The sequence below is a fragment of the Pseudovirgaria hyperparasitica genome (genome assembly GCF_010093815.1).
Source record: "Pseudovirgaria hyperparasitica strain CBS 121739 unplaced genomic scaffold EJ05scaffold_8, whole genome shotgun sequence".
In the NCBI taxonomy this organism is placed as follows: Eukaryota; Fungi; Ascomycota; class Dothideomycetes; order Acrospermales; family Acrospermaceae; genus Pseudovirgaria; species Pseudovirgaria hyperparasitica.
The window spans coordinates 130,759-156,601 of NW_022985556.1; the positions used below are offsets into that span (position 1 = coordinate 130,759).

General features: G+C 53.1%; 12 protein-coding genes across 12 annotated transcripts; 8 read left to right on the plus strand and 4 right to left on the minus strand.

Annotated features, from left to right (window-relative positions):
* Positions 1-1,193: 1,193 nt before the first annotated feature.
* Positions 1,194-2,570, plus strand: EJ05DRAFT_492927 (S-adenosyl-L-methionine-dependent methyltransferase; the record flags this gene model as incomplete). The annotated part of the gene is made up of 3 exons (XM_033746074.1): positions 1,194-1,370; positions 1,423-1,552; positions 1,600-2,570. 3 exons carry the CDS (start codon positions 1,194-1,196, stop codon positions 2,568-2,570), a joined length of 1,278 nt encoding a protein of 425 aa, XP_033600297.1.
* On the minus strand, positions 2,477-3,697 carry EJ05DRAFT_368578 (uncharacterized protein). Its single transcript, XM_033741126.1, has 2 exons — positions 3,375-3,697; positions 2,477-3,268 (listed from the first exon to the last, which is right to left on the minus strand). Exons 1-2 carry the CDS (start codon positions 3,601-3,603, stop codon positions 2,712-2,714), a joined length of 786 nt encoding a protein of 261 aa, XP_033600298.1. The 5' UTR covers positions 3,604-3,697; the 3' UTR covers positions 2,477-2,711.
* A 2,059-nt stretch (positions 3,698-5,756) lies between these two features.
* Positions 5,757-6,799, plus strand: EJ05DRAFT_368636 (glutathione S-transferase). The gene has a single exon (XM_033741129.1). The coding sequence runs from the start codon at positions 5,890-5,892 to the stop codon at positions 6,682-6,684; it is 795 nt and encodes a 264-aa protein (XP_033600299.1). The 5' UTR covers positions 5,757-5,889; the 3' UTR covers positions 6,685-6,799.
* On the minus strand, positions 6,752-8,141 carry EJ05DRAFT_476159 (dihydrodipicolinate synthetase-like protein). Its single transcript, XM_033743963.1, has one exon. The coding sequence runs from the start codon at positions 7,902-7,904 to the stop codon at positions 6,915-6,917; it is 990 nt and encodes a 329-aa protein (XP_033600300.1). The 5' UTR covers positions 7,905-8,141; the 3' UTR covers positions 6,752-6,914.
* Positions 8,142-9,032: 891 nt separating this feature from the next.
* Positions 9,033-10,426, plus strand: EJ05DRAFT_500379 (NAD(P)-binding protein; the record flags this gene model as incomplete). The annotated part of the gene is made up of 4 exons (XM_033746985.1): positions 9,033-9,056; positions 9,117-9,279; positions 9,330-10,113; positions 10,162-10,426. The coding sequence occupies 4 exons, from the start codon at positions 9,033-9,035 to the stop codon at positions 10,424-10,426; spliced, it is 1,236 nt and encodes a 411-aa protein (XP_033600301.1).
* A 240-nt stretch (positions 10,427-10,666) lies between these two features.
* On the plus strand, positions 10,667-11,987 carry EJ05DRAFT_368596 (uncharacterized protein). The gene is made up of 3 exons (XM_033741127.1): positions 10,667-11,488; positions 11,545-11,626; positions 11,676-11,987. Exons 1-3 carry the CDS (start codon positions 10,906-10,908, stop codon positions 11,779-11,781), a joined length of 771 nt encoding a protein of 256 aa, XP_033600302.1. The 5' UTR covers positions 10,667-10,905; the 3' UTR covers positions 11,782-11,987.
* A 559-nt stretch (positions 11,988-12,546) lies between these two features.
* On the plus strand, positions 12,547-13,732 carry EJ05DRAFT_485937 (uncharacterized protein; the record flags this gene model as incomplete). Its single annotated transcript, XM_033745491.1, has 2 exons — positions 12,547-12,552; positions 12,671-13,732. 2 exons carry the CDS (start codon positions 12,547-12,549, stop codon positions 13,730-13,732), a joined length of 1,068 nt encoding a protein of 355 aa, XP_033600303.1.
* Positions 13,733-14,341: 609 nt separating this feature from the next.
* EJ05DRAFT_500382 (uncharacterized protein) lies at positions 14,342-15,033 on the plus strand (the record flags this gene model as incomplete). The annotated part of the gene is made up of 3 exons (XM_033746986.1): positions 14,342-14,453; positions 14,507-14,584; positions 14,777-15,033. 3 exons carry the CDS (start codon positions 14,342-14,344, stop codon positions 15,031-15,033), a joined length of 447 nt encoding a protein of 148 aa, XP_033600304.1.
* A 184-nt stretch (positions 15,034-15,217) lies between these two features.
* On the minus strand, positions 15,218-16,690 carry EJ05DRAFT_368626 (uncharacterized protein). The gene is made up of 2 exons (XM_033741128.1): positions 16,256-16,690; positions 15,218-16,200 (listed from the first exon to the last, which is right to left on the minus strand). Exons 1-2 carry the CDS (start codon positions 16,591-16,593, stop codon positions 15,432-15,434), a joined length of 1,107 nt encoding a protein of 368 aa, XP_033600305.1. The 5' UTR covers positions 16,594-16,690; the 3' UTR covers positions 15,218-15,431.
* On the minus strand, positions 16,467-17,536 carry EJ05DRAFT_368728 (uncharacterized protein). Its single transcript, XM_033741130.1, has one exon. The coding sequence runs from the start codon at positions 17,170-17,172 to the stop codon at positions 16,618-16,620; it is 555 nt and encodes a 184-aa protein (XP_033600306.1). The 5' UTR covers positions 17,173-17,536; the 3' UTR covers positions 16,467-16,617.
* Positions 17,146-18,707, plus strand: EJ05DRAFT_476162 (Metallo-dependent phosphatase). The gene is made up of 2 exons (XM_033743964.1): positions 17,146-17,452; positions 17,507-18,707. The coding sequence occupies exons 1-2, from the start codon at positions 17,245-17,247 to the stop codon at positions 18,619-18,621; spliced, it is 1,323 nt and encodes a 440-aa protein (XP_033600307.1). The 5' UTR covers positions 17,146-17,244; the 3' UTR covers positions 18,622-18,707.
* Positions 18,708-20,685: 1,978 nt separating this feature from the next.
* EJ05DRAFT_500385 (uncharacterized protein) lies at positions 20,686-25,305 on the plus strand (the record flags this gene model as incomplete). Its single annotated transcript, XM_033746987.1, has 3 exons — positions 20,686-20,789; positions 22,115-22,463; positions 23,188-25,305. 3 exons carry the CDS (start codon positions 20,686-20,688, stop codon positions 25,303-25,305), a joined length of 2,571 nt encoding a protein of 856 aa, XP_033600308.1.
* Positions 25,306-25,843: the final 538 nt, after the last annotated feature.

Sequence of the window (25,843 nt, forward strand, 5' to 3'; positions counted from 1 at the left end):
ATTAATCAGGCAATGAGTCAATACCAACATCCGAACTACGAAACGCAGAACATGGCAGAACTACTCAGTTTACTACCTTGTCGAACATCATATCTAATCTGTTTCCTTCACCACTTACTCTGCGGATCAACCATCCTCCTCCCCAGCCCGCTACTGCAACACATCCTCCTCCTTCTCGCCTTCCTCTAGTCACTGCAACAGCGACACAGCCAGGCCAAACATCTCCTTCGCAAGTCACCATCCGCACATCATCAGGAGTATTATCGTTACTCATCGCCTCGAAGAAGAACCCTCTCTCTATTGTGTGTGATTAGAGTGTATGTGTATTTATTGACTGTGTTGAGGAAGTTCTTGTCGTAGTTTAATGTTTGTGTTTGTAGGAGGGAGGTCCAGACTGGTCCTGATGCAACACCATGACATGGATCTCTTCAGTTCCAAGACGACCGAGTAAGTGACCGACCAATGTCTGCTCTGACGTGAAGCTGCAGTCCACGATATCCCTCCCGTTCCGAACTGTGCACCCGAGTGCGGGGCGTCGTCCGAATTCGCGGGGTAGCCACGTGAGATCGAGATACTCACCACGTGATCTGATCTAAAATCAGATCCATCCCTTGCGTCCGTCCACTCGCCGTGATGGCGTAATCAACCGCACGCAATTCTTCTAGAAAGTCTCACCACGCCCTCTGTCAATTCACTCCCTCTCCTCCGGCTCTCAGACCTGAAACTCCCCCCTGATCTCGCCTCATGACAACACCACGGCCCACCCGGCGGACTCCACAATCTCTGAGCCTCGTCGCTAGGCCTGCGGCTCGCCTAATTCTCGCCAATCCGCCACTCTGATTGGTCGCGCGGCACCCCGATCCGTATCTGGGAATGTCATCAAGGATGTTCGCAGGGGTTGTTGTACAGGACCACTCGCGAGTTTACTAGGCCAAGATCCATGGCGTTTGCGTTCATTGGCTCCGGCGCGCGTATGGCGTAGCGAGGGATAATGGTCGTCCAAAGTCTTTTGTGACGCCCTTTCCGCTGCTTGATTATGTGTGATTCGCATTTACTTTGGGGTTTCGTTGTATCATCATCAGAGGACGGACTGTGTGCAAGAGCAAGGTTTGTTGAGAGATATGGGTAGTATAGAGTGCCCGTCGCAGCATCGTCCGCTCAAGGTCCATCCTCATGATGTCCAGACTGTTGAAATGGCCGCCCCGAAATCGTACGCTGACATCGCTGCGACTATCAACCACGCCCTGGCAAATCTTCCAGCGCCAGGGGAGGGTAATATGGCGGAAAGATATCAACTGCTAGGGGCGATCGATAGGTTGAAGGCAGCCGTAGAGCCCCCCGAGTTTGCCCTGCAAAGAATGAACTGTGGAGTACGCGCGAAGCCACGTCCTCTCGAAGACCTGGGTTAATGGGATTATATAGGCGCATTCTCTGGTAGCTATGAGGATAGCAGTCGGAATGGGCATATTCGACGCTCTCCCATCTCATGTCGGCGAGGAGATCTCCTTCGACGACCTGGCCTCACAAACAAAAGGCTCCCCCGATCTCCTGGGTCCGACCGCTTCTCCTCAAGACCAGCACCCTCGCTGACACAAACAGAACGCATCCTCCGCCTCCTCAAGACACACAACATCATCACCTCCCCACGCCCAAACCACTTCGCCCCCCTGCCCCTCGCCCTCTCCCTAACCTCCCCCTCCCCCTCCGCATACTCCGTCATCCACTTCTACTCCCACCTCAAGTCCCAAGCCCACATCTACGAATACCTCTCCTCCACCTCCTTCGCCACCCCAAGCAGCGTCTCATCCGGGCCCTGGCAATACGCCCTCTCCACCCGGAAGCCCTACCAGGAATGGCTCAAAGCAGACCCCCTCCAACAACGCGCCTTCAACGAAACAATGACCAGCTTCAACGCCTTCCGCCTCTCCCACTGGCACGACACATACCCCGTCCACACCCTCGTCCCTGCTCCCCCGTCCAGCACCCCATCCCCATCCCCAACATCATCACCACCTCTCCTCGTCGACATCGGCGCCGGCCTCGGCTCCGACGCCCTCGCCTTCCGCGCCCGCTTCCCCGACCTCCCCGGCCCCGTCATCCTCCAAGACCTCCCCGCCGTCGTATCCTCCATCACCACCCCGCTGCCCCCCGGCATCCTCGTCCTCGGCCACGACATGTTCGCACCCCAACCTCCCATTGCACGTCATGCGCGTGCGTACTATCTGCGCAGCGTGCTTGTTGATTGGCCCGATGCACAGGTCCTGCAGGTGCTGCGGCACGTGCGCGATGCCATGGGCCCGGAGTCGGTGGTGTTGGTGAATGAGTATTTGATGCCGGAGGAGGAGGAGGGCGAGAGGGTGGGTAATGCGGTTGCGGCGATTGATTTGATTCAGATGAGTTTGTTTGGCGGCTTGGTTAGGACGGAGAGGCAGTGGGGGGATGTGGTGCGGAGGGCTGGGCTGAGGGTGAAGAAGGTCTGGAGGACGGATCGGGGTGGGCCGATTCCGACGGGGGTGGTGGAGTGTGTGCTTGAGGATGGGGAGAAAGAGGAGGAGGAGGAGGTGCTATAATGTGTGCTTGCTCGGATACTGGCGCTGTGGTTGCTGGTGTACGGATGATGTTTCCCGTTCATCAATCTTGATAATATTCTTCCTTAACAAATAGACGAGTGAACTACACACTGACACCACAACACATCCCCCCCTAACCCCCTACGAACCATGATGATGCTCCTCACTCGCCGCATGCTCACCCGTATCATGCCCGCCCCCATGCCCGCCCATCCCAACCCTCTCCTTCTTCCTCGCCACCTCCTCCGCACTCAACCCATAATACTCCCACTGCGCCACAAACCCGACCAGCTCCTCCCAGTCCCTACAAACATGCATCGTCCCAAACCCCGTCACCCCACCGAGCCGCACATTCACCCTCTCCGCCGCCAAATCCGGATTACACATCAGACTCTGCCGCAGCAAATCGATGCAATGGCGCATATGCGGCGGGGCGAGATGGTCGGGCAGACTGGCCGGGTCGAGCAGGGCTGTCTGGGTGGTGGCGTGGTCGTAGATGGTCCAGAGGGCGGTGCGCAGGCCGTCGAGGCAGTGCAGCTGGTGGAAGACGGAGAGGGCGGAGCGCGTGGGCGCGTAGGTTGGGTGGGTGAGATAGCCGCCTTGTTCGGGGAAGAGGGCGGCCCAGGCGGCGTTTGTGGATGCGTTGGGCGGGGAGCCGAAGGTGCGGTTGTAGGTGAAGGGGTGTTTGTGGGTTGAGACTTTGGGTGTGGGTCAGTGTGGGAGGTTTTTATATGGTGGGCTTTTGGTGAGGGTAAGGAAGGTTGGAGAGGGGGTTGGGTGGGGAGAGGAGTGCTGGATACGTACTTGGGATTCCGTAGCCTGGGTTTATACTGCTGCTGCTGCTGCTGCTAATGCTGGCATTGCGGCCGCTGCTGGTGTACCTGCCCGCTGTGAAGCTGAGGATACATGCTAGAAGAACGGATAGGAAGATCATAATCTGCTTGACCAGAGGTGTGTTCCATTGCTGGCTGATGGAGGACGTCGAACCTTCAACACGTGCGTAGCGCGGCTTCTGGGTGTTGAGCAAGTCCATTTCGATGACGACGTTCACTCTTGAAGTAATCAGTCACAGGCGACAGTGAGGTATGAGGCGGAAAAGAAAATACACGAGCAGTTTTGTACTGACTTGAAGCTGAGTGACATTGTGGTTGAAGAGGATTGCGGCGTAGGTACGTTCTAGAAGCGGGATGACTAAGGGAGTATGAATCGGTGACTACCTAGAATCTCCTTGAACAGTGTGTAAGACCTTTGTGTTCTCAATATTCATTTCCTCTTATGCTCAAATATCCAACACATGATCGGGATATGGGCCAACAGCCCATGAGTCTGCAGTGAACAATGACTGTTGCATGTTCACTCGAACTTGGGGAAGTCGCGGCACTTTTGATGCAAAATCAGTCCAACACATGAGCAGACCTGTGATTCAGGTCAATTGATCGGTTGTATCCCTTAGGCAGCCACATTCCCTCAAATCGTGTTTCTCCTTTTCGCGCCCTAGTTTGTCGGAGCTCTCCTTAATACTTGTCCGTTCTGTACGAGATCAACCAACCTTTCCCTCTCAACTACTTCATAGCATCTGAGTCTACCGGAAATAGATATGTCATTGAAGACCTGCCTGTTTCATGCCTGATGAGCAGCAGGTCCGTGGATAGTGTACGGTGTACGGCGACTAAAAAGGAGTAACTGCTGCATTGCGCAATGCACACATTGAACTGTTTAATTATATGACTTAGGGGTACGAGCTTTCCTCCTCGCTGTATCAGTCGCTTGCCAACCGGAGGAACCCCTTCGAGGTTGAGGTTCTGATCGTCCTATCTGAGCTACACCCTTGCAGCTTGACTAGGCTCAAGGGTCGATAAACGGTCACAATTCGAGAAAAAATACTGCTCATAACCCAAAAGATGCTTTCGCAATCCATGGAAAGCCATTTCAGGACGCTTCCATGCGTTTCTGCCGAATGTTTCGGTAAATTGATTTCATTATATCACCGATATCTTCGAGCTGAGAATCAGCCTGAAGATGGGCCATTTTCTTAGCGATCAAAGCACATACTGACCAAATAATTCTTTCATGTCGTTCCTGCACCCCAAAAGACCGCTTTTCATTCCCTGTTCAGTATAGTTTAATCGAAGCAGCCAACGGTCCGGTATAGTCTCTAAAGAATCTTTCGTACACGCGTAGTCGAGGTAACGCACCCTCGATATCAGCGATCACTGTGACTATACGGTCAGAATAATTGCCAAACTGCTTAGCCATTTAGTGCGCGTCGATCAGTCTTTTCATGAGACCTTGATAGCTGTCCTACGTGGAAGCAGACGCGATAACTGCCTCATAGTGGGCATGAAGTCGACCTAGGCGTATTCGTATAGCCATGCAGGGTTGATCCATGTTCCGAGATATGCAGTCTATGAGCGGCTGGACTATGCCTTGTTCGCCGAACAGCTTGCTCTTGAGTTTATATCTCTTCTCGGCTACACTGACTGTGTAGAACAAATTCCGTGGAAGCGCTTCCTAAATTTCTCAGATTCCGAAGTCCATCCAGGAATAGCTCCCTTGCTATCTCCCATGACTGCATACGGCAGGGGGTTTTGGTGGAGACAAAGCTTCGGTGGGACGCCTTGAGTCAACCAACTCCAGCAATGTTACGAGACTTGCCATAAGAATGAAAGTAGTGCAATCACGGCGGAATCGAGTAAGGCCATGCTGAATAGCAAACATTGGTGTGTATGGATGCATGCGGACTGTGGCTGTGCGTCCACAGCTTCGACAGGCTCGTTGTCGAACTCTCGCTTCTGAATGATGAGGGTATTATTCAAAATCCGGCACTCTTTCTGTCCGCGGTGTGATCCGTTGAATGACAAATTGGAATATGTATGAAATCCTGAGTTGAAGGTAAAGTGAGGAATAAAAGACATCCAAAGTTGGCGACTGATTTTAGTGGGGCAAATTCCGCGGTCTCCGATATATCTTCTTCGATACAGCCCGTAGCTATTCAATCTTCTTTCCTCATACAACGCGTTCGTATCGTCCTTGTCCCCAGCATGCGTTCGCATTCATGGTACCGTCACATATCACGGTCGCCATTGTGTTGTAGGCTTGCTGCCTCAAATAGCATAATCACCCATCGGCCTTAATTCCGCGATGGGGGCCGACGTCACTGGTCTCCTCTTGAGAGCTTAGAAATGGACGACTATATATGCCAGTCATACAGTCAGCTTCCACCATAAAAGATTCGCCCAACAGCTTTCTTAGTTTGTCCAAACTCTGCTACAGCTAGAAGACTATAATTTTCTGATTTTATCGGACCAACCGTAGCAACATGTCAGAACCCTCGACCAAACGCCAGAAAGTCACTTACGACCTCATCTATTGGCCCGGTATTCCCGGCCGTGGTGAGCACATCCGTCTCGCCCTCGAAGCATCTGGCACACCATACAACGACATTGCGAACGACGACAAAGATGGAATCAAAGCAGTGCAAGCCCTCATAGACCCCAACTCCACAACCGATGATGCCGGGAACCCGCCCGCGTTTGCTCCTCCAGCCCTCAGAGTTCCCGGTGCTGGAAGGGACGGCAAGCCACTACTTATCACACAAACGCCCAACATACTATTCTACCTAGGCGATAAGATCGGCATGGTGCCGGAGGGTGACGAAGCTGGGAAATGGCATGCGAATGCTATTGTGCTCACAGCGCTTGACCTGAACAATGAGACACATGATACACATCACCCAGTTGCAGTGATGAAATACTATGAGGATCAAAAAGAAGAGTCGCTTAAGAAGGCGACCGACTTTCGGGAAAATCGGATACCCAAGTTTCTCGGATATTTCGAACGGGTGCTCAAGGGTAACACAAAAGGGGATGGAAAATACTTTGTTGGCGACAAGATTACTTACGCAGACACGACTGTATGGCAAGTTCTTGACGGGCTGTTCTTCGCATTTCCGAAGGAAATGGAAGCAAGGAAGAAGGAGTTTCCAGTGACCTTGCAAACATTTTACTCCAGTATCAAGGAAGAGAAGGGTATCAAGGAATACTTGAGCAGCGGGAAGCGACTACCATATTCTCAGGGTATCTTCAGACGGTATCCCGAGCTCGACCGGCAATAAGTAACATCTGGAAGTGGCTCAGAATGAGGCTCAAAGACCCTGTCACGCAACGGACCGACAATATAAACACGAAATTTTCAGATTGAAACTAAACCTAGAGTATCGTTTCAAACATGCTATAGATCAGATCCTGACTGCGACCATACTGTGCCTGATGAAGCATTTCTAGGATATACGTATCAAACAAAATGAGAGTAACCAACAAGTAACAAACCACCCGGGTAAGGTATCTACAAGCTCATCTCAACCTTCATAACCTCCTCAATCCCCTTCCTGACCTTCTCGACTCCATCTTTTCCTAGTCTCTTCAACGGCTTCCTCGGATACCCACCATACCCATAGTAGCTTTCAATCGCACTCTTGGTCCCCGGAATGGCCGCCTTGGTCAATACCCAGTCACCCTTACTCAACACCTTCTGCAGCGCAAACGCCTCCTCATACTTCCCATCACGACACAGCTCCCACACCTTGACACACGTCTTCGGCAATACATTTGCACCCCCAGCAATAATCCCGCTTCCACCACTGACCGCCGTCTGCGCCGTGAAATCCGCCATGCCGCCAAACGCCATATACCTACTGCCCACTGTATTCGGCGTCACCGCATCCGTTGCCAGCGCCACGCGCGTCAGCTTGCCCGTATTACCACACGTAAACTTGGTCCCGACAATGTTCGGATGCGCCGCAAGCCGGATCATTAAGTCCGAGTCCATATCAATCCCCGCCACGGCTCCCGGGTAATTGTACAGTATCACCGGCACGGGGCTTGCATCCGCCACCCCCATGAAATATTCGTAAATCGCCTCTTCGTCCATCGCATACCGGTAGTAGCTCGGCGGTACAAGCAGCGCATACTCGCCACCCGCATCCGCCAGCTCGGTGCATAGCGCGACCGTGCCGCGGATGCTGTTCTCGCTGGCGCCGACGATGACTGGCACATCCGTGTGGCCGGCCTCGTCGAGGGCGTCACGGGTTGCACGCGTGACGAGCTGTTTCTCGGCGAGGGAGAGGTGGACGGCTTCACCGTTGGAGCCCATGACAACGAGGCCGACGAGGCCGGCTTCAGCAAGACGTACAGCGTGTCGTTTGATGGTGGGGATGTCGAGATCTTCGGTCTTGGGGTCGAAGAATGTCATTGTAGGTGAATAGATGCCGGCACGGAGAGGAGTGCGTTGTTTGTGGGCGGTGCCGTGGCCGTTGCCTACTGCGCTGGGAGCCATGGTTGGTCGGGCGAGATCAGAATACCGTTGGGAGAAAGCAGTGTTGGATGTATATCGTGTTTGCTTGGGACGGATATTCTAAACGGCTATATATGCTAATGAGGAGTACGAGGCGTATAGAGTGCTGACAATGTCCAGCGAAGAGGATTCGACAGCAAAGAGATCTATATGGTGGAATACACGATCTATCAGGCTCATGTGTATTATGCAGAAGTCAGAATGATCCACACAACCAGAACATGTCAGATTAATATAGACACTAATTATCTAGGTGCCCGCCTGGTCTGCTGCGGGTCTTTTCTGGTCTGACCAAACTCACACTATTATTACCCCGAGACCGATGGCAGACATGTCACTAAGCGACGGCCCTTTGGCGGTTTTATCCAGTATCCCTCCAGACGTGACACTAGTCAGTTGCGATGGTGGGTGAGACGATGTGTATCATTCGCCGAGCTGTGGGTCTTCTCAAGACATTCGGACCTGTACGACATACGAATGATCAAGGAGTCCCCAGTATGAACTTTTGAACATCAGATACGTGTGGAGATGCAGTTGCTGCCGTCGTACACCATCCACGCAAAACAGTGACTAACAATTGGCATGTGTGGCATCAATGAACGTTCACTTCGCGATAAACAGACGTGTCGCAATTGAACGCAGACGCCGCGAGAAGCAGTCATCGCCGTCGCCAGGTAATTTCTCCACCAATGGTTTCAGGTGAGCAGACCTCTCTTAGGCAGATTCAGGAGGTGTTTACTAGTGCGCGCGGCTATCAACATTCACTACAGTTGAGGCGGGGGAGAGGCCGCGGCTTGAGCGGCATTTGCTGCCCCTCGTCTCATCTGCCCCGCCAAAGCCCGCCGCCTCAAGCATGTAACGCTCAAACGGCGGAAGATCTTCCGGGTGAATAGATGGGGCATTGTGACGCCCCCGTAGCTGAACTGCTGCTGCTGTACGACTCCATCTACCTGATTTCTCCCCTCGCGCGACTCGCTGTGTCGTTCACCATGTCTTCTCATCTCCAGCTTCTTCAGCTTCACTTGGCTGACAGTGATACTGACAGAGATCCAGTGTCTGATTGACGGACGCACTTACCAAAGTTCTCGTATCGACTGTAATTGATTCAATATGGCGCCACTCGATGTTCTAATGGTGAGTAAACAATACTAGTGTTGTCAGCGTTGGCGTGGATTACTCATTTCGGTGCTGTAGGTTGGCTCAGGAGAGTACACTACTGGCTTCGTCGGTGGTGGTGCTTCTCAGTCAGACAAGAAAGTCGGTGTTGTGGCTCTGACCCTGTTCGACCTCAGGAGGCGCGGCAAGGTCGGTAACTTGTCCATGGTAGGAGCTTCAGGAGGGAAGTTTCCGGCCATTCGTGAGTCACGTTGCGCCTGATGATGCATAGTATTGTACTGACTGAGACAGGCGAACATCTCCAAAAGAACATCTCCGATGTCTACAATGGACTCGATGTGTCCTTCGAGTCTTACCCAAAAGGCGATGTCCGTGATGGTGAAGCATACAAGACAGCAATAGACGCTCTTCCAAAGGGCAGCGCCATCACCGTCTTTACCCCCGACCCCACACATTTTCCAATCGCAATGTACGCAATTGAGCGTGGCCACCATGTTCTACTCACGAAGCCGGCAGTGAAAGACTTGGCAGAACATCAGAAGTTGATCGAAGCCTCTCGGAAACACAATGTGTTTGTCTATGTGGAGCACCACAAACGGTACGACCCGGCGTATGCGGATGCACGGTACAAAGCGAAGAGCATGGGCGACTTCAACTACTTCTACAGCTATATGAGTCAGCCCAAGAATCAATTGGAGACGTTCAAGGCCTGGGCAGGGAAGGACAGCGACATCTCGTACTACCTCAATTCGCATCACATTGATATCAACGAGAGCATGGTCCCCGACTATAAACCAGTCAAGGTGATTGCGAGTGGCTCCAAAGGCATTGCCACAGACCTCGGCATCGAGACGGAAGATACCATCACGTTACTGGTCAACTGGGTCAAGAAATCAGACCCAAGCAAGATTGCCACAGGTGTATATACGGCGAGCTGGACAGCACCGCTGAAAGCTGGTGTGCATTCAAACCAATACTTCCACTACATGGCGAGTAAAGGCGAGATCCGCACAAACCAGGCAAAACGGGCATACGATGTCACAATGGACGACTCTGGTCTCGCATGGTACAATCCGTAAGTTACTTGGAAATGTGAGCATGTATCCAGTACTGACAGAGATAGGTTCTACATGAGATATGCACCCGATGAGGAAGGGAATTTCAACGGCCAAGGAGGATATGGCTATGTGTCATTCGAAAAGTTCATAGATGGCGTTACCGCGTTGAAAGAGGGACGAGCGACACTTGATGACCTTGATAAACGCGGTCTACCAACACTCAAAAACACGATTGCAACAGGAGCTATTCTTCACGCTGGACGGATATCGCTTGACGAGAACAGAACTGTGGAGATTGTCCAGGAAGGGGATCAATGGAGTCTGAAATGAGTTCGCATGACTAAGGCTCAACGTAAGCTTCCATATAACTTGCAATTTACTTGGTTATCGCCATCGAGCGAGACAGGAGTAGTTTGAGTTGCGACGACCTGTCATATCATCTTTCCGCCGCCTGTCCACTGTGGCGTGCATACGTGATGGATGTGTTGACTGACCTTGTTTACGGAAGCAGTCGTTCCGAGCCGGGTAAGGTTTCTCCAGGGCTAGGCGAGTTAGCGGGCAAGCCAGGAACAGGAACCCGCGGCTGATGACGAGATGTACGCCGGCACTTTTCCCCCACACAAACCTCCCTATATGTAAGTAACAGAATAAACAGGGATCTTGCTGTCAGTGTTTTGCGCACCCTTCTTCTTCCCCAACATCCCCTGTTGTACTCCCCTTCAGCGGCTCAGCATTCTTCATTCGAGACCCAGTGTGGCGCGACTCTTGGTCTTTCTCCACGACTTGTGTCTAGGACGCCTTGTACCATCATGGTCTCGACGCGCAACCACCCGCGCCAATTCCCGCCTCCCGAACTCGCGACGCCCTCCAAATCCTCTCCGACTAAAAGTCCCTCGAAGTCTTCTTCGCCGTCGGACAACGTCGTCGTACGTCGCAGTGCTTCCAAAACTACAGGATGGTCGCACACTCCCTCGACTCTTACGTTGGTCTGGCTGGCTATCTCTCTGCCACTTGTCTCATGGGACACAGGATATCTACTCATGCGCCCACACACGATGCCGGGCGGAAAATTTCATTGGCCGGTTTGGGCGCCGTATAAGCTGTACGGCACCGTCGACCGTCTATATGGCTTCCCGGGCTGGCAATCCAACAACGGCTTTGTGGGCGCACAGGCATTCATGAACCTGCTTGAGACTGCCGCATACCTTGTGTACTTGTATATTGTCTATACTGCTGGTGTGTCGTCTCATGTCCAAGGGACTGGAGCGCCAGATAAGAGCATCGTTGGAAGATTGGCTGAGGCGCGTGTTTTGACCGGGCGCGCTGCGGCTATTGCTGTCACGATTGGCTTTGGAGCATCCGTTGCAACAGTCGCGAAGACTCTCTTGTATGGTGAGTGACTGACGAGTATCACGACTTGGCGTGCTGCATGGCTAAACCTGATTTAGTTCTGAACGACGCGTTCAGCGGGTTCTCTTGGACAGGCCACAACGATTTGTTCACGCTGCTTACCATATACATCATTCCCAAGTTAGTGATTCTGGTTTTTCATTGTGTATCTAAACTAACCACGTGTTAGCGGTCAATGGCTCATCTTTCCCGTATACATGACCTACGTGTTCGCGTCAGAGCTACTTGATGGGCTTGAGGCTGCCTCGACTGGTGCTCTCAAGAAGGCTCAATAGATATACTCCCAATTTCGTTGACATATGGATGTATATGTAAAGCTGGCGGGTCACTGACGAGGCACGTGGCTATCATTGAGATGAATGCATGCGTATTGTACGATGTACCAGGGAAACAAGCTGATATGTACATGATCTGGAAAATATATACCCCTTCTCTGGCCTGAACTGGCTTTAACGTTTGCGGTAAGCAGAGACGAGTTGGAGGGCGGACGGTATGCTTATATCAATTATTGTTCGTTTCTCCGCTGTGTATACACCGAGAGTGCGTATTATTTATCACGCCTCCATCAAACTCACGTGACTAGCCTTGACCTGCGATAACTTTGTCAAAATTGGTCTAACCAAGTAAAGATTTCCACCGCTTAGATCTCGATTCTGGGCACGGTACTATGTTCCATCGGGAGAACAGATGAGGGTGTTCTGCTTCTCATGCTCGGCAAAGCTGCAAACATTGTCCAATGTGAGGAGCCATCCTTGCCAAGTGTACGAGTGCTGTCATGACGGCGGTCGCAATCAGAGCTTTACTTCGAAGACACAACTATGGGAACATATACTCGTGTGCAGCGAAAACCCAAGCGCCCTGAACAAGATACATTCCGAACATGAGTGGATCAAAAGCATAAAATCTAGATCAGCGAATGCTGAGCACGAACCTCCACAGGATGAACACGCGAAAATTCAGCCTTTACACGATAAATCTGGGGTTGTGCTTCAGCGAAGGGATCATGAGCCAGATAAACCTCACTCTGGGCGAAACTCGAAATGGTTGTGTGTAGACGACAGCGAAGAAGCTCCGCGTAGGCTACTTGCAACGCTTGAATCCCACATCCACAGCGAGACAACTCTCAAAAACCATGGTTTTAAGCTGCATGTACCACCAAACCAGTCGAAATATTGGATGGATTCTGCGAATCTGGAGCCCAGTTCATCAAAGCGCGCGGCTGTGGTGCTCGACTGTGAATTCGCTCATAAAGATAACTCGCGGCATGTTGCACGTATTGCAGCCGTCGATGCACTCACGGCTGAGACACTCTTTGACTTCCTGGTTCACCCCGAGGATATTGATGGATACTGGGAGCAAGAATATGCAAAGTGGAAACGCTCAGATATGGATCCAGCCGTCGCTACTGGCGTAGTCCTGGACGGCGTGTACGGAGCGCTTCTGGCACTGACAGATTTCATTGACTCCAATACTATTATTCTGGGACACTCTGTGCATCATGATCTCAATGCCTTGCGGCTTGTGCATCGCAGGGTTGTTGACTCCCAGATCTTGATATCGGAACGAATAACGCAATGGAACAACAGGATTCGCTCGGTCGGTATAGGACTTCAGGTATTGTGTAAAAACCTGATCGGTATTAAAGTGCAAGTCGGGTCTGAGTCTCATCATTCGCCCGTGGAAGACTCACTTGCTGCTCGAGAAGCTATCTTGGCACTCCTCTTCAAGCCAGAGTATCTAGAGAGATGGAGGGTCAAGATTCAGCGGGATGAGGCTAAACAGGAAGTCATGCGTAAGAAATTCGGGGGTTCCGCGAGGGTTGGATTCAAACACATGGATTCGAGGAGCAAAAAGAATACCGGCTTCGAGGCGTCTCTTCCGGCGAAGAAACAGCAGAAATCTGCTGGCTCCTCCCAGACGAAGAATCAAGTCAAGCAAAACAGTCAGGTCACACAGAAGGAACGAGTAAAACAAGAAGGTCCCAAAACACGAAAAGGACGTCCCAAACAACAGGGTTTAGGAAGACACAAGGGCGAGGTCCAGGTGAAAGGCCAGCCGAACAAGGCAACAGGACAGCCGAACGTACACATGTCGAAGGATGAGAGGCATGCGGCGAAGAAAGCTGCAAAACTGGAAGTGAATCTTGAGAACCGTCGACTGAGGAAGCTGGCTCGCGAGAAGAAACGTGAAGCCATGAAGGAGAAGAATCAAAGGGTTGCAATCTAGCGAACGGATCCATGAGCGAACAAATCCACGAGCGAACTTCCAAAGTTGACTCTCGTTATTAATACTGCGCCAATTTCGTCGTCCCAATACCTCATGCCAAGTCCGTTCCGTAAGGCTGAAGAACACCACCAACTAGTCGTTTCGCCCATCACTACCATTTTCCAAAACAAATACGATTGTCTAAACCAGAATAAGCAGCTAAGGGATCGAAGGAATGTATCTTGAGCACGCTTTGCCATGCGGCGTCCCTGCATTGAGTACCGTGATAAATGCCAAGTTCGGTTGGCACGCTTGGCTTAGTCAAGAACTGGTATTGTGTCACGTCTTCGCGGCCTGTCCGGGCCAATGCGCGTGTTATGAGGGAATTCGCGAGTGTTGGATGTACTGAGCATGCGGAGGCTTGTTCGCCATCCAGAATGTTTCAGCGCCATGGCAATGCTTGGGTGGCACGGATGTAACGTTTATAAATGGAAGCGTAGTGCCATTCTCGAGGTCATAACCTCGACCATTAAATATCCTGACCATTCCGCGCGAGCTACATCTCTTCCTCTCTCACACTCGCTCTCGCTCTCACACTCGCTCGTGAATATATCCTCCAGCATACTCAAAATGAAGTTTCTCGCCATCACCCTCGCGGCCGTCCTCCCTGCCGTGCTCGCCCAGAACATGACCGATATACCTCCTGCAACCGGCGTCTCTGCTGCCCCCTCTCAGGTCACCGGTATGTTCATTGCCTACATACTAGCATCCACTCGATCCTAACCAGACTTCCAGACCCTACCACCCTCTGCCACGCCCACGGAGACCACTGGCACTGCCCCTCGGGCGTGCCTGAGCCAACCACTCCTCCAGGTACGCATGCCCGGCTCGAATTACGCCATCACGGCGGCAATCATGATGAGCCTCACCATGACGGTACCGCCATTCCTCCCCCCTTCCCCGTAGATCCCATCGAACCGATCTTCCCCATCCTCCCAAAACTCATCTCAAACCCACGCCTCCTTCTCTCACCAAGCAATCACTAATCATCTGCATCGTCTATAGCCCCCGAGACCGATGACCACGATGACCACGACCACACCGCCACCGGCAGCGAGGACCCTGGCCCAAGCCCAACCGAGAGCGTAGGCTGCGAGCCGCACGGCGACCACTGGCACTGTGACGGTCCACGCTCCACCGGAGCTGTCGCGACGCCAACCACTGGTGAGAGTGCGCCCGCGAGCACGGCTGCTGGTGCCACGATGGGTGTGTACGGCGGCTTGGTCGCTGGTGCTCTTGCGGCTGGTGCGTTTGTCTTGTAGACGAGAGAAAGGGGAACGGGGAGCTCCGTGTGGACTCCTGGGATGACTGTTGATGTGGATGTGGTTAGCATGTGGAGGGTAAAAGACCTCGTGGTCGTAGATGTGCTGGCTTGTATAATAGGTGGTGTAGATTGTCCCTAGGCACGAATCGAATGGATGTGTGTCTTGCTCGAACTGTGCTCGTTGTGCAATGCGGAGTAGAACTGGAAGTCGTCGATAACGCTGCGAGTTTGGCGTGGATGGCGATCTATGTCTGATATCAACTTGAATTCTAGCACATCCACGCGCCAAAATTATGGACTCTAGCACGATTACTCTCCATTCGCACCTCCTCCCCAATCCTCTCCACCTCGCACTTCCTCCCCTGCTACCCCCCCTTTCTCACAAGCCTATAAGCCTCATTTCGTCTTCAAATGCTCTCCCCCAAGCACTACCTCATCCCTCTCCCAAATCAAACACAAAACCGCACTCATCGGCCCCAAAAACACCGACCTCACAACCATATCAATCCACACACTGCCGGAACTAAACGCGCTACTACGCAGATTCACATTCCGCGTCGTCGCAACCGCCCACACAACATGCGCCAGCGCACCAACCGCATGGTCCCATTTCAACAACCGCAGCGCGCCCTCCGCCACAGACACAACGCGCGGCGCATGCAGAACCGGGAGAAACACGTTCGATGGCGCTAGAGTTGCCGCACTCGCTTCATTGAAAAGCGAGGGCACGAGCGCAGATGTCACGCTCAGCCCAACGGTGTAGACATGCGCGATGGAGGATACCAGCAACGCAAAGGCGTACGCACGGCGCAGAGACGGCAGTTGAGCGGCCGGCGATGCGTTCTTGGGGCCAGCGAAACAGGGCGCGAGGACATAGGACGACAGCGTGACAAAGACGGGGAAGACCTGCCATGCTAGCACGGCGGCGATTTTGGAGTCGAGGGAGAGCAGGCTGGGGTACGGGAGGAGCATGATTGCGCTTGGGACGACGAAGCCGAGGGTGAGGGCGTAGGGGAGGGCTTTGAGCTGCTTGAGGTTTGGGTGCGAGAGCGAGGTTGGGGTTGGGGAGGAGGGGATTGTGGAGGAGAAGAGGTTGATGAGGAGGAATAGGGGGGAAACGACTGCGAAGCCGAGTGTCTGGACGAGGAGGCCGTAGATGGTCGTGCTGATGTTGTGAGTCTGGTGATTTTCTGGGGAACGAAACTAAAGGTTAGACGTACTATGACCCTGCGCCTCCTCGGACGCCGTTTCGGTTTGCTTCGAGGAGTATCACCGTCCATCCGGACATGACAGCACCCGCGAACGGGATGCCGCAGAGGAGGAGATCAGCCTGTTCCGCGTTTGCAAACGGCCAGAAGAAGCCCAGTAGCGGTGCTACGAGGCGGAATTCGTAGTCCTGGAGCCATTGAGGCCATGCCGTGACACCGTCGGTCAACAGGTGTCTCTCGCCGACCGATTTGATCATCTCGTACATGCCGTTCTGGCTGGAGAGGGCGTGGAGCGTGTACGCGCCAATGCCGGCCAAGGCGACAAGTGAAGCTTTGTAAAGGGCAGCCATCGCTGTCAATGCTTCAGACGGATACTACGGTGGGATGTGAGATGGATTTGAGTATGGATTTGATGATATGGAGACTGAAGACAAGTAATTGACCAGATTATAGAACGAATTGTAACTTTGGTTTGATCCAGGCGGGGGCGGCATGGTGGTGGGCCGTGGCACGATCATGCTGCCCTCGGTCAGCCCACGGCTATTCAACTTTTGAGACAACAGGGATATTCTGCGGCATCCTTCATCTTGGCATATGATACAGTATGTCTCGACGTCGTGTAATAAGTCCGAGATGGATCTGGACTGTAAGCGGCTAGCGTTTCGGTACTTTGGCCGGGTCGCAGACCTTGTTGTTGATGTATAGGATTGAGTCTGAGATACTCGAGGCCTTCTGGTCTGCTTTCCATTGCAACTATTATCACTAAACATGCGAGATACAAAGTATTTGATGACAGCTTGTGATAGTGATATGGAGGCTGGTTGCCTGATATAGACTAGCGCATACAGGTCCAAGTAGTAGTGGAAAGTGTGACTGCAGCCTCCAGCTTTCCAGTCATTGTTGTTCGACTCTCGACTCATCGCTGCCATGCAGAACCCTTTCAGTCGCTCCGCCTCGTCTTTTGAGAGCGCCAAAAATATGAAGACTACAATGGCAACACCATGACATCCTACCCCAGCACCCGGCCGGTCTATCGCAAGACGAGGTTCGTCTGCATCTCCGACACCCACAATCAAACACCGAAGCTACCAGCCGGAGATGTCTTGATTCACGCGGGAGACCTCACAAATCAGGGGAGTCTATCTGAGCTCCAAAAGACAGTCGCGTGGCTGGAAAAGGCAAACTTCGAAGCCAAGATCGTGGTAGCTGGTACAGAGAGTTCCACAATGGAAGATGATAATGATGCCTGACTCCAACCAACAGGGAACCACGATATCACCTTAGATTCCCCCTTCTACCAAGAGCACGGCGCCTATTTCCACAACCAACAGCCCCAAGACCCGCTAGCATGCCAGGAGCTGCTCAAGTCTTCGCCTACCATTACTTATCTCCAACATGAAACCCGCGATATATACCTGAGTAGCCCTACCGGTCCCCAAACTGTCTTCACTGTCTTTGGCAGCCCATACTCCCCGGCGCAAGGGAGCTGGGGATTCCAGTACAATAAAGATAGGGCAGCCACAATCTGGGATGCCATCCCACTCAATGCCAGTGTCGTAGTGACTCACGCGCCACCCTTTGGCCACTGTGACTATTCTGCCGGGGGACGCTCAAAGGGCTGCGAGGCATTGCGCAAAGCACTATGGCGCGTCCGGCCCATGCTGTCTGTATGCGGCCATACACACGAAGGCCGAGGCATCGAACGCGTGACTTGGAAGATGGACCTACCTCTCTGTCCATACCTCGAGGACGGATACACATTCTGGGATGATCCAGGCGCCGGCACCAACAAGCTCAGCTACATCGACCTGACGGAGAAGGGAGGCAAGAAGCTGGACAATTACTATGAGTCAAAGCATCAGAGGCAATTGACTCCCAACCGGGTCTCCTTTTCGCCACCGCCAGAGGGCGCGTCGTTGCCATCTCCAACGAAGCACTCGATGCACAGCCACAAGACAGCCCTGGGACGAGCACGGTGCCGCTCGAATCCGAACAGGAAGAAGTCATCGTCGCGGTCTCGTTCACGCAGTCGATCTCGGAGACGCGCTGTACCTGGAAAGGACGCTAGAACGAGGGATATTACCGCCACCGACGTGAACACGGATAGCAAGCCTGCAACAGAAGCTCGAGGTCGACAGCCATCGAACGAGGTCTCAGCGCTCGAAGAATGGTATTCGCGTCTCGATGGACTCAACATATCCGCAATGGCAGGCAGAGAGGGCAAGAAGGAGACATGTATCATCAACGCGGCCATCTGTGGTACAAGCTGGGGCCAGGGGCCGAGAAAGTTCAACAAGCCGATTGTTGTCGACCTCGACCTCCCGGTCTGGGACGGTGCGCCCACGCTGAATTCGAATCTATCTACTGCACCGCCCTGAAGCTTGCCGTACGTCAATTGAGGCTGTTATTCCTACCTACCTACAAAAATAGCTAGATACCTAATACCTACTAAATAAGCGAAGGGCAAAATTAACCTTTTCCCCCTTCCCGAGGAGGGAGGGCCAAGTGGTCGTCATAATCGCGTGCAAGGCGCAGCCAGGGTCTCTCTCCCTCCCTCTCTCCCTCTCTCCCGAGTCCCGTCATGCACATCATTTCCATCGTGCAAAACTCTATCAGTCGAATAATTAACGATTGATGAGCCCCTGACGTCGTCATCGCTTCCTTCTATTGGCATTTCATGCATGCGTTCCTTACTGTACCTCTCGACGACGGGCGCGTGGCGCACAAGGTTAGCCCGTACGTAGCACGATACAGATTAGCTTTAGGTTGTAAGGTAAGCCACCTAAGCAAGCCAAGCCAGCTTACAGAAAGCAGCTTCGGCAGCTGCGGACATATACGTACTTGGACCTCCGTCTCCGTTTTAAGGTAGGGTCAGCCATGGGGAATGTAGTAATTAGTACCTAATTAACCCCCCGATGCCAGGCCCATGTGTGTGCCGTCCTTGAGCATCAGCATCATCGTCATCATCAGCAGCAGCAGGCCGAAGCTCCGTCGCGGATCGCGATGGATAGATGCTGTAGATATGACGGCATGCAGCATGCGACATATGTGGCAGATGCGCCGAGTCTGGACGTCGTTTCGTAAATGATAATGGATCATGAGGACAGCTCAGTTAACAAGTGGTATGCACCGCTGCTGTACAATTGGACTGGACAGGACTGGACTGACTGGCTGGCTGTCTGGCTGGCTGGTTGTGTATTGGGTATGGGATATTGGGTTAATATGCGAGGGTCAATGCACTTATCTACTTTCACGTTCAGATTTGTTCACGTCTCTCTGCCAGGGATACACCCCAGACAAATCACGGCATACCACGTTCACGAAGGGTAGTGTTGTTGCCGTGAGATTCGCAACCCATGGGGGATCTGTTTTGGTTGGTGGTTGGTGGTTGGGGGCTGGAAGGCTGGGCTGGCGCTGGGCGTGGTTTGGCATTGGTATTGGGGCTGGTGGCTGGTAGGTAGGTAGCTGGACAGCTATGCCTATGGTGTAGCCGTAGCTGTACCGTCTAGGTTAGGTTCAGGCTTGCGAGCTCCGGATGTATCTACGTGGTATGTAGTAAAGTGTTTTACAGGATGAAGCGAGCGAGGATTCTATGGTGTCTTGGTGTCTGCGCAGTGTCTGGCGTTCTGGAGGAGAGTGCCCGGGAATTGGATGATGGATGCCCCGGCAACAGGACATCCATAGATACCATGTATATGTGACTTCTTGTGGGAATTCGTGGCGCTGTGTAAGTGACAGGGCGGCTGCGGTGGGAGGCCTCGCATGCATCGGGCACAGTACAGGCGAGGCGAGGCGAGTTTGTGGATGTGGTTGTGGTTGTGCGTGTAATCGTGAAACTCAGACGCTAAGCGGACGGGCCGTTGCGATTGGCTCGACATTGAGTGCTTCGGGATGAGGTGGATGAGGGCGGGGTAAATAGGTCAGGTAGGACGGGACATAGGCAGGACATGCTCCATTGGATAGCGATGCATCGATTGTGCATCGTCATTGTCGCAGATATACGTGATCAACATTCAATCAATCTCCAAGTCTACAGTCTTCTTGGACTGCTAGAACGCAGGTCTGCGGACGCGGATAGTCTCGATAGAACCCGCTGTGGCAGCATACGGAGCGCCATGTAGATCAGGCGATCGCTATACATAGCCCCTGAGTAGAGTCAAGGGTTCCTTGGATGCGTCTCTTGTCAGTCAAAGTGAAGCGTTACGAGACGGCGCAAGTGTTGGATCATAAGTGGTCCTACGTGTCGTCGCTCTATTACCTCCAGCATGGATACGCTTGAACACCGGAACACACTTCTCCAGATAGATGCAGCCGGTGAGCGCTGTCACACGTTCCTGCGGGCCGTAGACAAGGCCACGAAGCGCTGGGCTAGGACTGTGCGATGGTCACGTCGGCAATGCTGTATATGAGATACGGGGGTTAAGTGGGATGTTGGCGTCGATATGGGCGTGATAAGACGAGTTCTGGATGTAGACGACGCATCTCATGTGGTTGCCCTCTTCTGGCAGTCGTCCTGGCAGTCAGAGGACTTGGCCTCACTCTTTGGGTGTGTTGAGACTTGGGTGATGCAGCCGCTTGGGCCGCGGGGCTGAGGGGTTGGAGTCGAGGTGTCTCGACTGATCGAGATAGCTCTTAACATCGAGTATGGAGCACGAAGCACGCTGCTGCAAGAAGTCTCATGAGCGTGCGTATGATGGACACTTCCTTGCATGACTCGTGGTAGGAGATGGCATGTGAAGCTCTAATCTGGCTTCTTGAGGATGCATTTCTTTGGACACGATAATCAACCTTTGTGCACAACGTGCAACAGTAGAGTGGGAATTGAGAAGTCCTCCCAGGGCGATGATCGCAATCCTCCATCGTTCTGACACATGGATAGTAATAGCGGCCGTCCTGGTCCTTGTCCTTGTCGCATCCACAACCCATGACGCCTTCTGGTAGTCAGCGAGCCGTGAGACCCCGCCTGTCGCTCCATGTTATCGATAGTCTGACGCCAAGCTTGGCTTAGAAGCCTTTGGAAGTCGAGTCGAATGATTCGTGGAGTAGGAGGAGTGCCGAGTTGATTGGCCACTTGACGGCTTCTACTCGACCGTAGCCGTAGCCGCCAACACTAATACCACATGCAGCTGCAGCTGCTACTGCAGGGCCTGGGTTCAGGTGGGCGATTGTATACTCTCTGGCGATTCGCACGGCTCTGCAAGGGCAATCCGACTCGTGGAACACGATGCAAGAATCCGCTCGCACTCTTCCTTACAATGTATGCTTCTAGAGCGGGGACAGAGACAGCGAAAGGTTCTTTTCGCGCAGTGGATAATGCGGACCAGTGATGGCAGCTTCCAAATGGCCCGACGCGTGCTTTTGCAGCGCCGCATAGGTGACTCTGTCCAATAGTAGAGGGCTGAGTGACGACAGCGCTGTGCTGAGGTTTTGCAGACGTTGCTGAATACGCTCAGCAGTGGATGTCGACATGGCGATAGAAGAGGACTAGAGCTGAGGAGGATGGGTGAGGCCTGAGTAAGACGACGTTTCATTCTCCCAGTGCTGCTTCTTGGTTGTCCATTTCCAACTTCATCGCGGGACAAGATTGGGCTGCTCACAGGCATCGAATGTGCAGTCTTGTGTTGCCCTGTTCCTCCAGAAAACCGACCACACTCAAGGCTGATTGGCATTTGTGCCAGCCTTGTTGCGTACAGCCAGTTGACATCTATACCATTCACAACTCTGCCTTGTCACCTTTGTTCTTATAATTATACCTCACTGCCCTCCCACACTGACCTCCCGGTCTCTCCCCCGCCTCTTCTGCATCCTGCACAGTCGGAGGCGTAGTGGATCCTTTGTGGGACGAGACTCTCCATTCATAAGTTCCGCCAGGTTGTTGCTAGGAGACGACGACCTTCTGACCAAAGACGGTGAGAGAATCAGCGCAACCACAGCAAACAAGCCCGAGGCCAGAACCTATCTGGTAGTTTGTTATTACCCACCAGGAGCCGAAACACTCACCGACATTTCGAGCGGAGGCTATAGAACGCTTCTCACAGAAGGGAGCAGGACTGTACGACGGCGACGGCGTCTTGCACCGCCTCTTTTCGTTGTAAACGCCTCTCGCAGCAATACGCAATACGCAATAGACGGACGCGCCGGAACAATCATCGACATATTCGCCGCCGGCGCCGCACAATCCGAAGACGACGAGAACGACGACAACAACGACGACGGATTCGTAACTCGGATTGCGGCTTAGTTCTGGCTTGGTCTGGCCGAAAAGACGCCGCAACAGCTTCCACGGGATTCGATCGGTGTCTGCCTCAGGCCACGAAGTCTGACCTATTCTGAATCAGCAACAGCATCGATCAACGCGACGTGCGACGCCATCAATCGCCGCCATCAAAATCCATCGCCGGCCAAAATCCGCACTGACCCCCCCTCGACCCCCGCCGCCAAACCCGCCTGACTTGGCTTCTACTTGGCTTCCATTTGGCTACTCACCACCGCCCACCACCGCCCACCGCCGCCCACTTTCGCCTGCTTACTGGCCACTTGCTGCTCACCTACTGGTCGCCTCTCTCTCTCCCCCCCCCCAAAAAGCCTGACAACTGGGCATCCCTCCCCCCCCGGCTGACCGTTGTTGTCGTTGCTCACAGGCCCCAGGGTCAGGCTCTTTTTGCCCTTTTTGCCCGGGCCTTGTTCCTTGGGTTGGGTGGTGCCCTTGTGCCCTTTGAGCCCTTTGCCTCAAACCTCTCTATTAGTCTCTGTCACCGATCCTTCCGCCTCTCCTCTCCACGTTCTTCACTTCATCCACCCTCCCCTCGCCTTACCCAACAACATACACATCACTTCAATCAATTCAACCACTTCGTCGACTACGCTGTTACAGACTCTCCGCTTCTTTCTACACCACTTCTTTGTCTACACTTCTTAATACCTACTTTGTTCAAAGAGCCAAGACGACTGGCTCGTCGTTTATCGCTTTCTTGGAACACCGCGTCTACCCTGCCCAACGCCTTTGCACTACCTTCTACTTCACCGGCACCGACACCGACAATCTTTCAATCCTTCACATCACCCTCAACTCGGCTGTTATACGTGAGCTGTCTAGAGTCAGCGCTCGATCGACTGAGCACTTCGACCACCACAGCCAGTGCAACGGCAGACCCACCAACAACAGCGGCCTCCCACCTCAAGTCATGGACGAACCGTTACCAGACCCATATACCACCCTTGGAGTGTCGAGAAACGCGACCGAGAATGACGTCAAGTCAGCCTACAGAAAGCTGGCACTCAAGTGTCACCCGGACAAGTTTCCTGACGAAGCCGTCAAGAAAGTCAAGGAGCAGGAATTTCATCGTTTAAACGAGGCGTACGAACTCTTGAGCGATCCCGCCAAGAAGAGTGAATGGCAAGCCACGGTCAAGCTGGCGGAGATGCGCAAAGAGGCGATGGAGAGAGCCGCTCGTGGGAGTGGCAACATGCGGTCCTCATACAACGACGTGCCATCGTCCGCATACAAGACACAAACGCGCGCTCCCAGCTTCGCTGCTCCACCGCCCACCTCTCAAGAGCGACAACGAACTTCTTACGATGACTATGATCGCTATGAACCGACTGACAGGCCATCTTCGCGCAAGGTGCCCGGCTACGAACGAGAGCGACACAGTAAATCCTCCAAGACTGAACGTCAATCGAGTAAGTCCGCAACCGAAAAGAAACGCTCAGAAGAGAAGAGGCAGAAAGAGAAAGCACAGACACGAGAGCGCTCACAAAAAGCAACGTACGTCGACGCTTCTTCCGACTCAGACTATGGCAAAGACCAGCGCCGCAGAGAGAAAGAGAGGGCAGAAAAGGAGCCCTCGCGACGCTCGACTGCAAATCGTATGTTTTCTGCAGCTACCGACTCGCGAGCTCGGGGTGACGTTCACGACGACTCCCACAGGAAGTACTCCACCATGGCCGACTATGCCTACGCATACATGGGTAAAGACAAAGACTCTCGCAAAGATAGCGGAATCGCCTTCACGGGCACTGGAAGGCCTGCCCACGTTCGGAGGTCGTCTGCCCGACCGAAAGATCAAAGCCCCAGAGCAAAGGACCGAGGTCCATACATTGTCGAAGAGCCCGATGAGCATGAGCGACGTAAACCATCGATGCCACAGTCCACGTCCTCTCCCGCTGCACTGAGGCAACACCTTTCCCAGTCACAAACTTACAGCCACGTCCGTGCGCCGCAAGAAACAGTGCCCAAGATGGGTCGTTCCGAAACCATGCCCACCGGAGGCTACACGACAAACACTTCACGCAGACGCGATACAACCCCCCAACAGACTTCGAAGGACGACTCGGGCTACTCTAGCCCTGGCACGCCAGAAACTCAGCAGCCTCAGAGCGGCTTCTCGCGCTCCTACACGCAGCCAGTACCTCCTTCGACAGCACCCTATACGTCAACCAAGGCCCGCTTTCCCTCTGCGGTCCCTCCCACCGTCCACGAATTCACTCAATACGATCCATATGGCCCCCGTATTGAGACTCGTGAGCCGGGTACTCAGTACACACCGCGTATGACTAGGAGCCCATCTCCTCATACCAAGGAGACTGATTCTGCAGAGCGCTTACCGAAGTCTTCGGGCCGCTCATCATACCCAGCAGCATCTCCTGCCACACAGACTCATCGCGTAGTGTACTCATATGCGCCCATTTCCACCCCATCCGTACCACGACCTCCAATACCGCACGCCAACACGACACAAACAATTCCAATCGTGAGTGAGCCTGAACGTGAACGAGGCCGAGAGAGGTCCCGCCGTGATGCTTCCCCCAAGCTTTATGGCGAGGTGCCTTCTGCCTACACTCAAAAATCCACCCGACCTGCCATGGAGCGACGGACCTCCTACAGGCCCGAGGAAGTTAGCTACACTCCAAACTACAGCGTGGATGACGTTAAGTTCAGTCATGAAGACTACAGGAACGGCGACGATGAGTACAGGCGTGGGTATCGCGCAGCATGGGAGGAAATGGCCAGACAGGGACGTGCGCCACCCCTTCACAGGCGTGAGACTGCTGCGCACTAGCAGCCTCGTTGTTCACAATGTTTTCCTGACATTGCATTTCCGTGTTCATCGTTGGTGGAAGCACTTTCTGCATTTTCAATCACACATATTGTTCTATCACTGTATCGTTTTGGCTTTTTGGCGTCCAAGGGGAGTTCGCTCTTGGTGCTACTTTCCTTTTTCTACCAATATCATCGAAGAGGCTTTGCTGTGAGTCTATCGAGTTTCACTATACAAATACATAAACAACAACAACAACAACAACAACATTAACAACAATAACAATCATCGACGACCGACGACGACTACGAAGACGACCGACGACGAATCACTTTTTTTGCAGAGAAGGAGGAACTCCCAATATCATTTTGGTCGAGTGTGGAATCTGGACAGAGAGATATAGAAACAGCGCTCTTCTTTTGAACTTTTTCCCCCTGAAAGACAAAATGTCAAAAGAGAGCGCTTGTGTGTAATGTACATGAGGAAAGATGGGAAATCCCCCTAGCAGCAAGTTAGAGCAACGCCTAGCGAGACCAGCGCGAACAAAACCCCCCCTTGC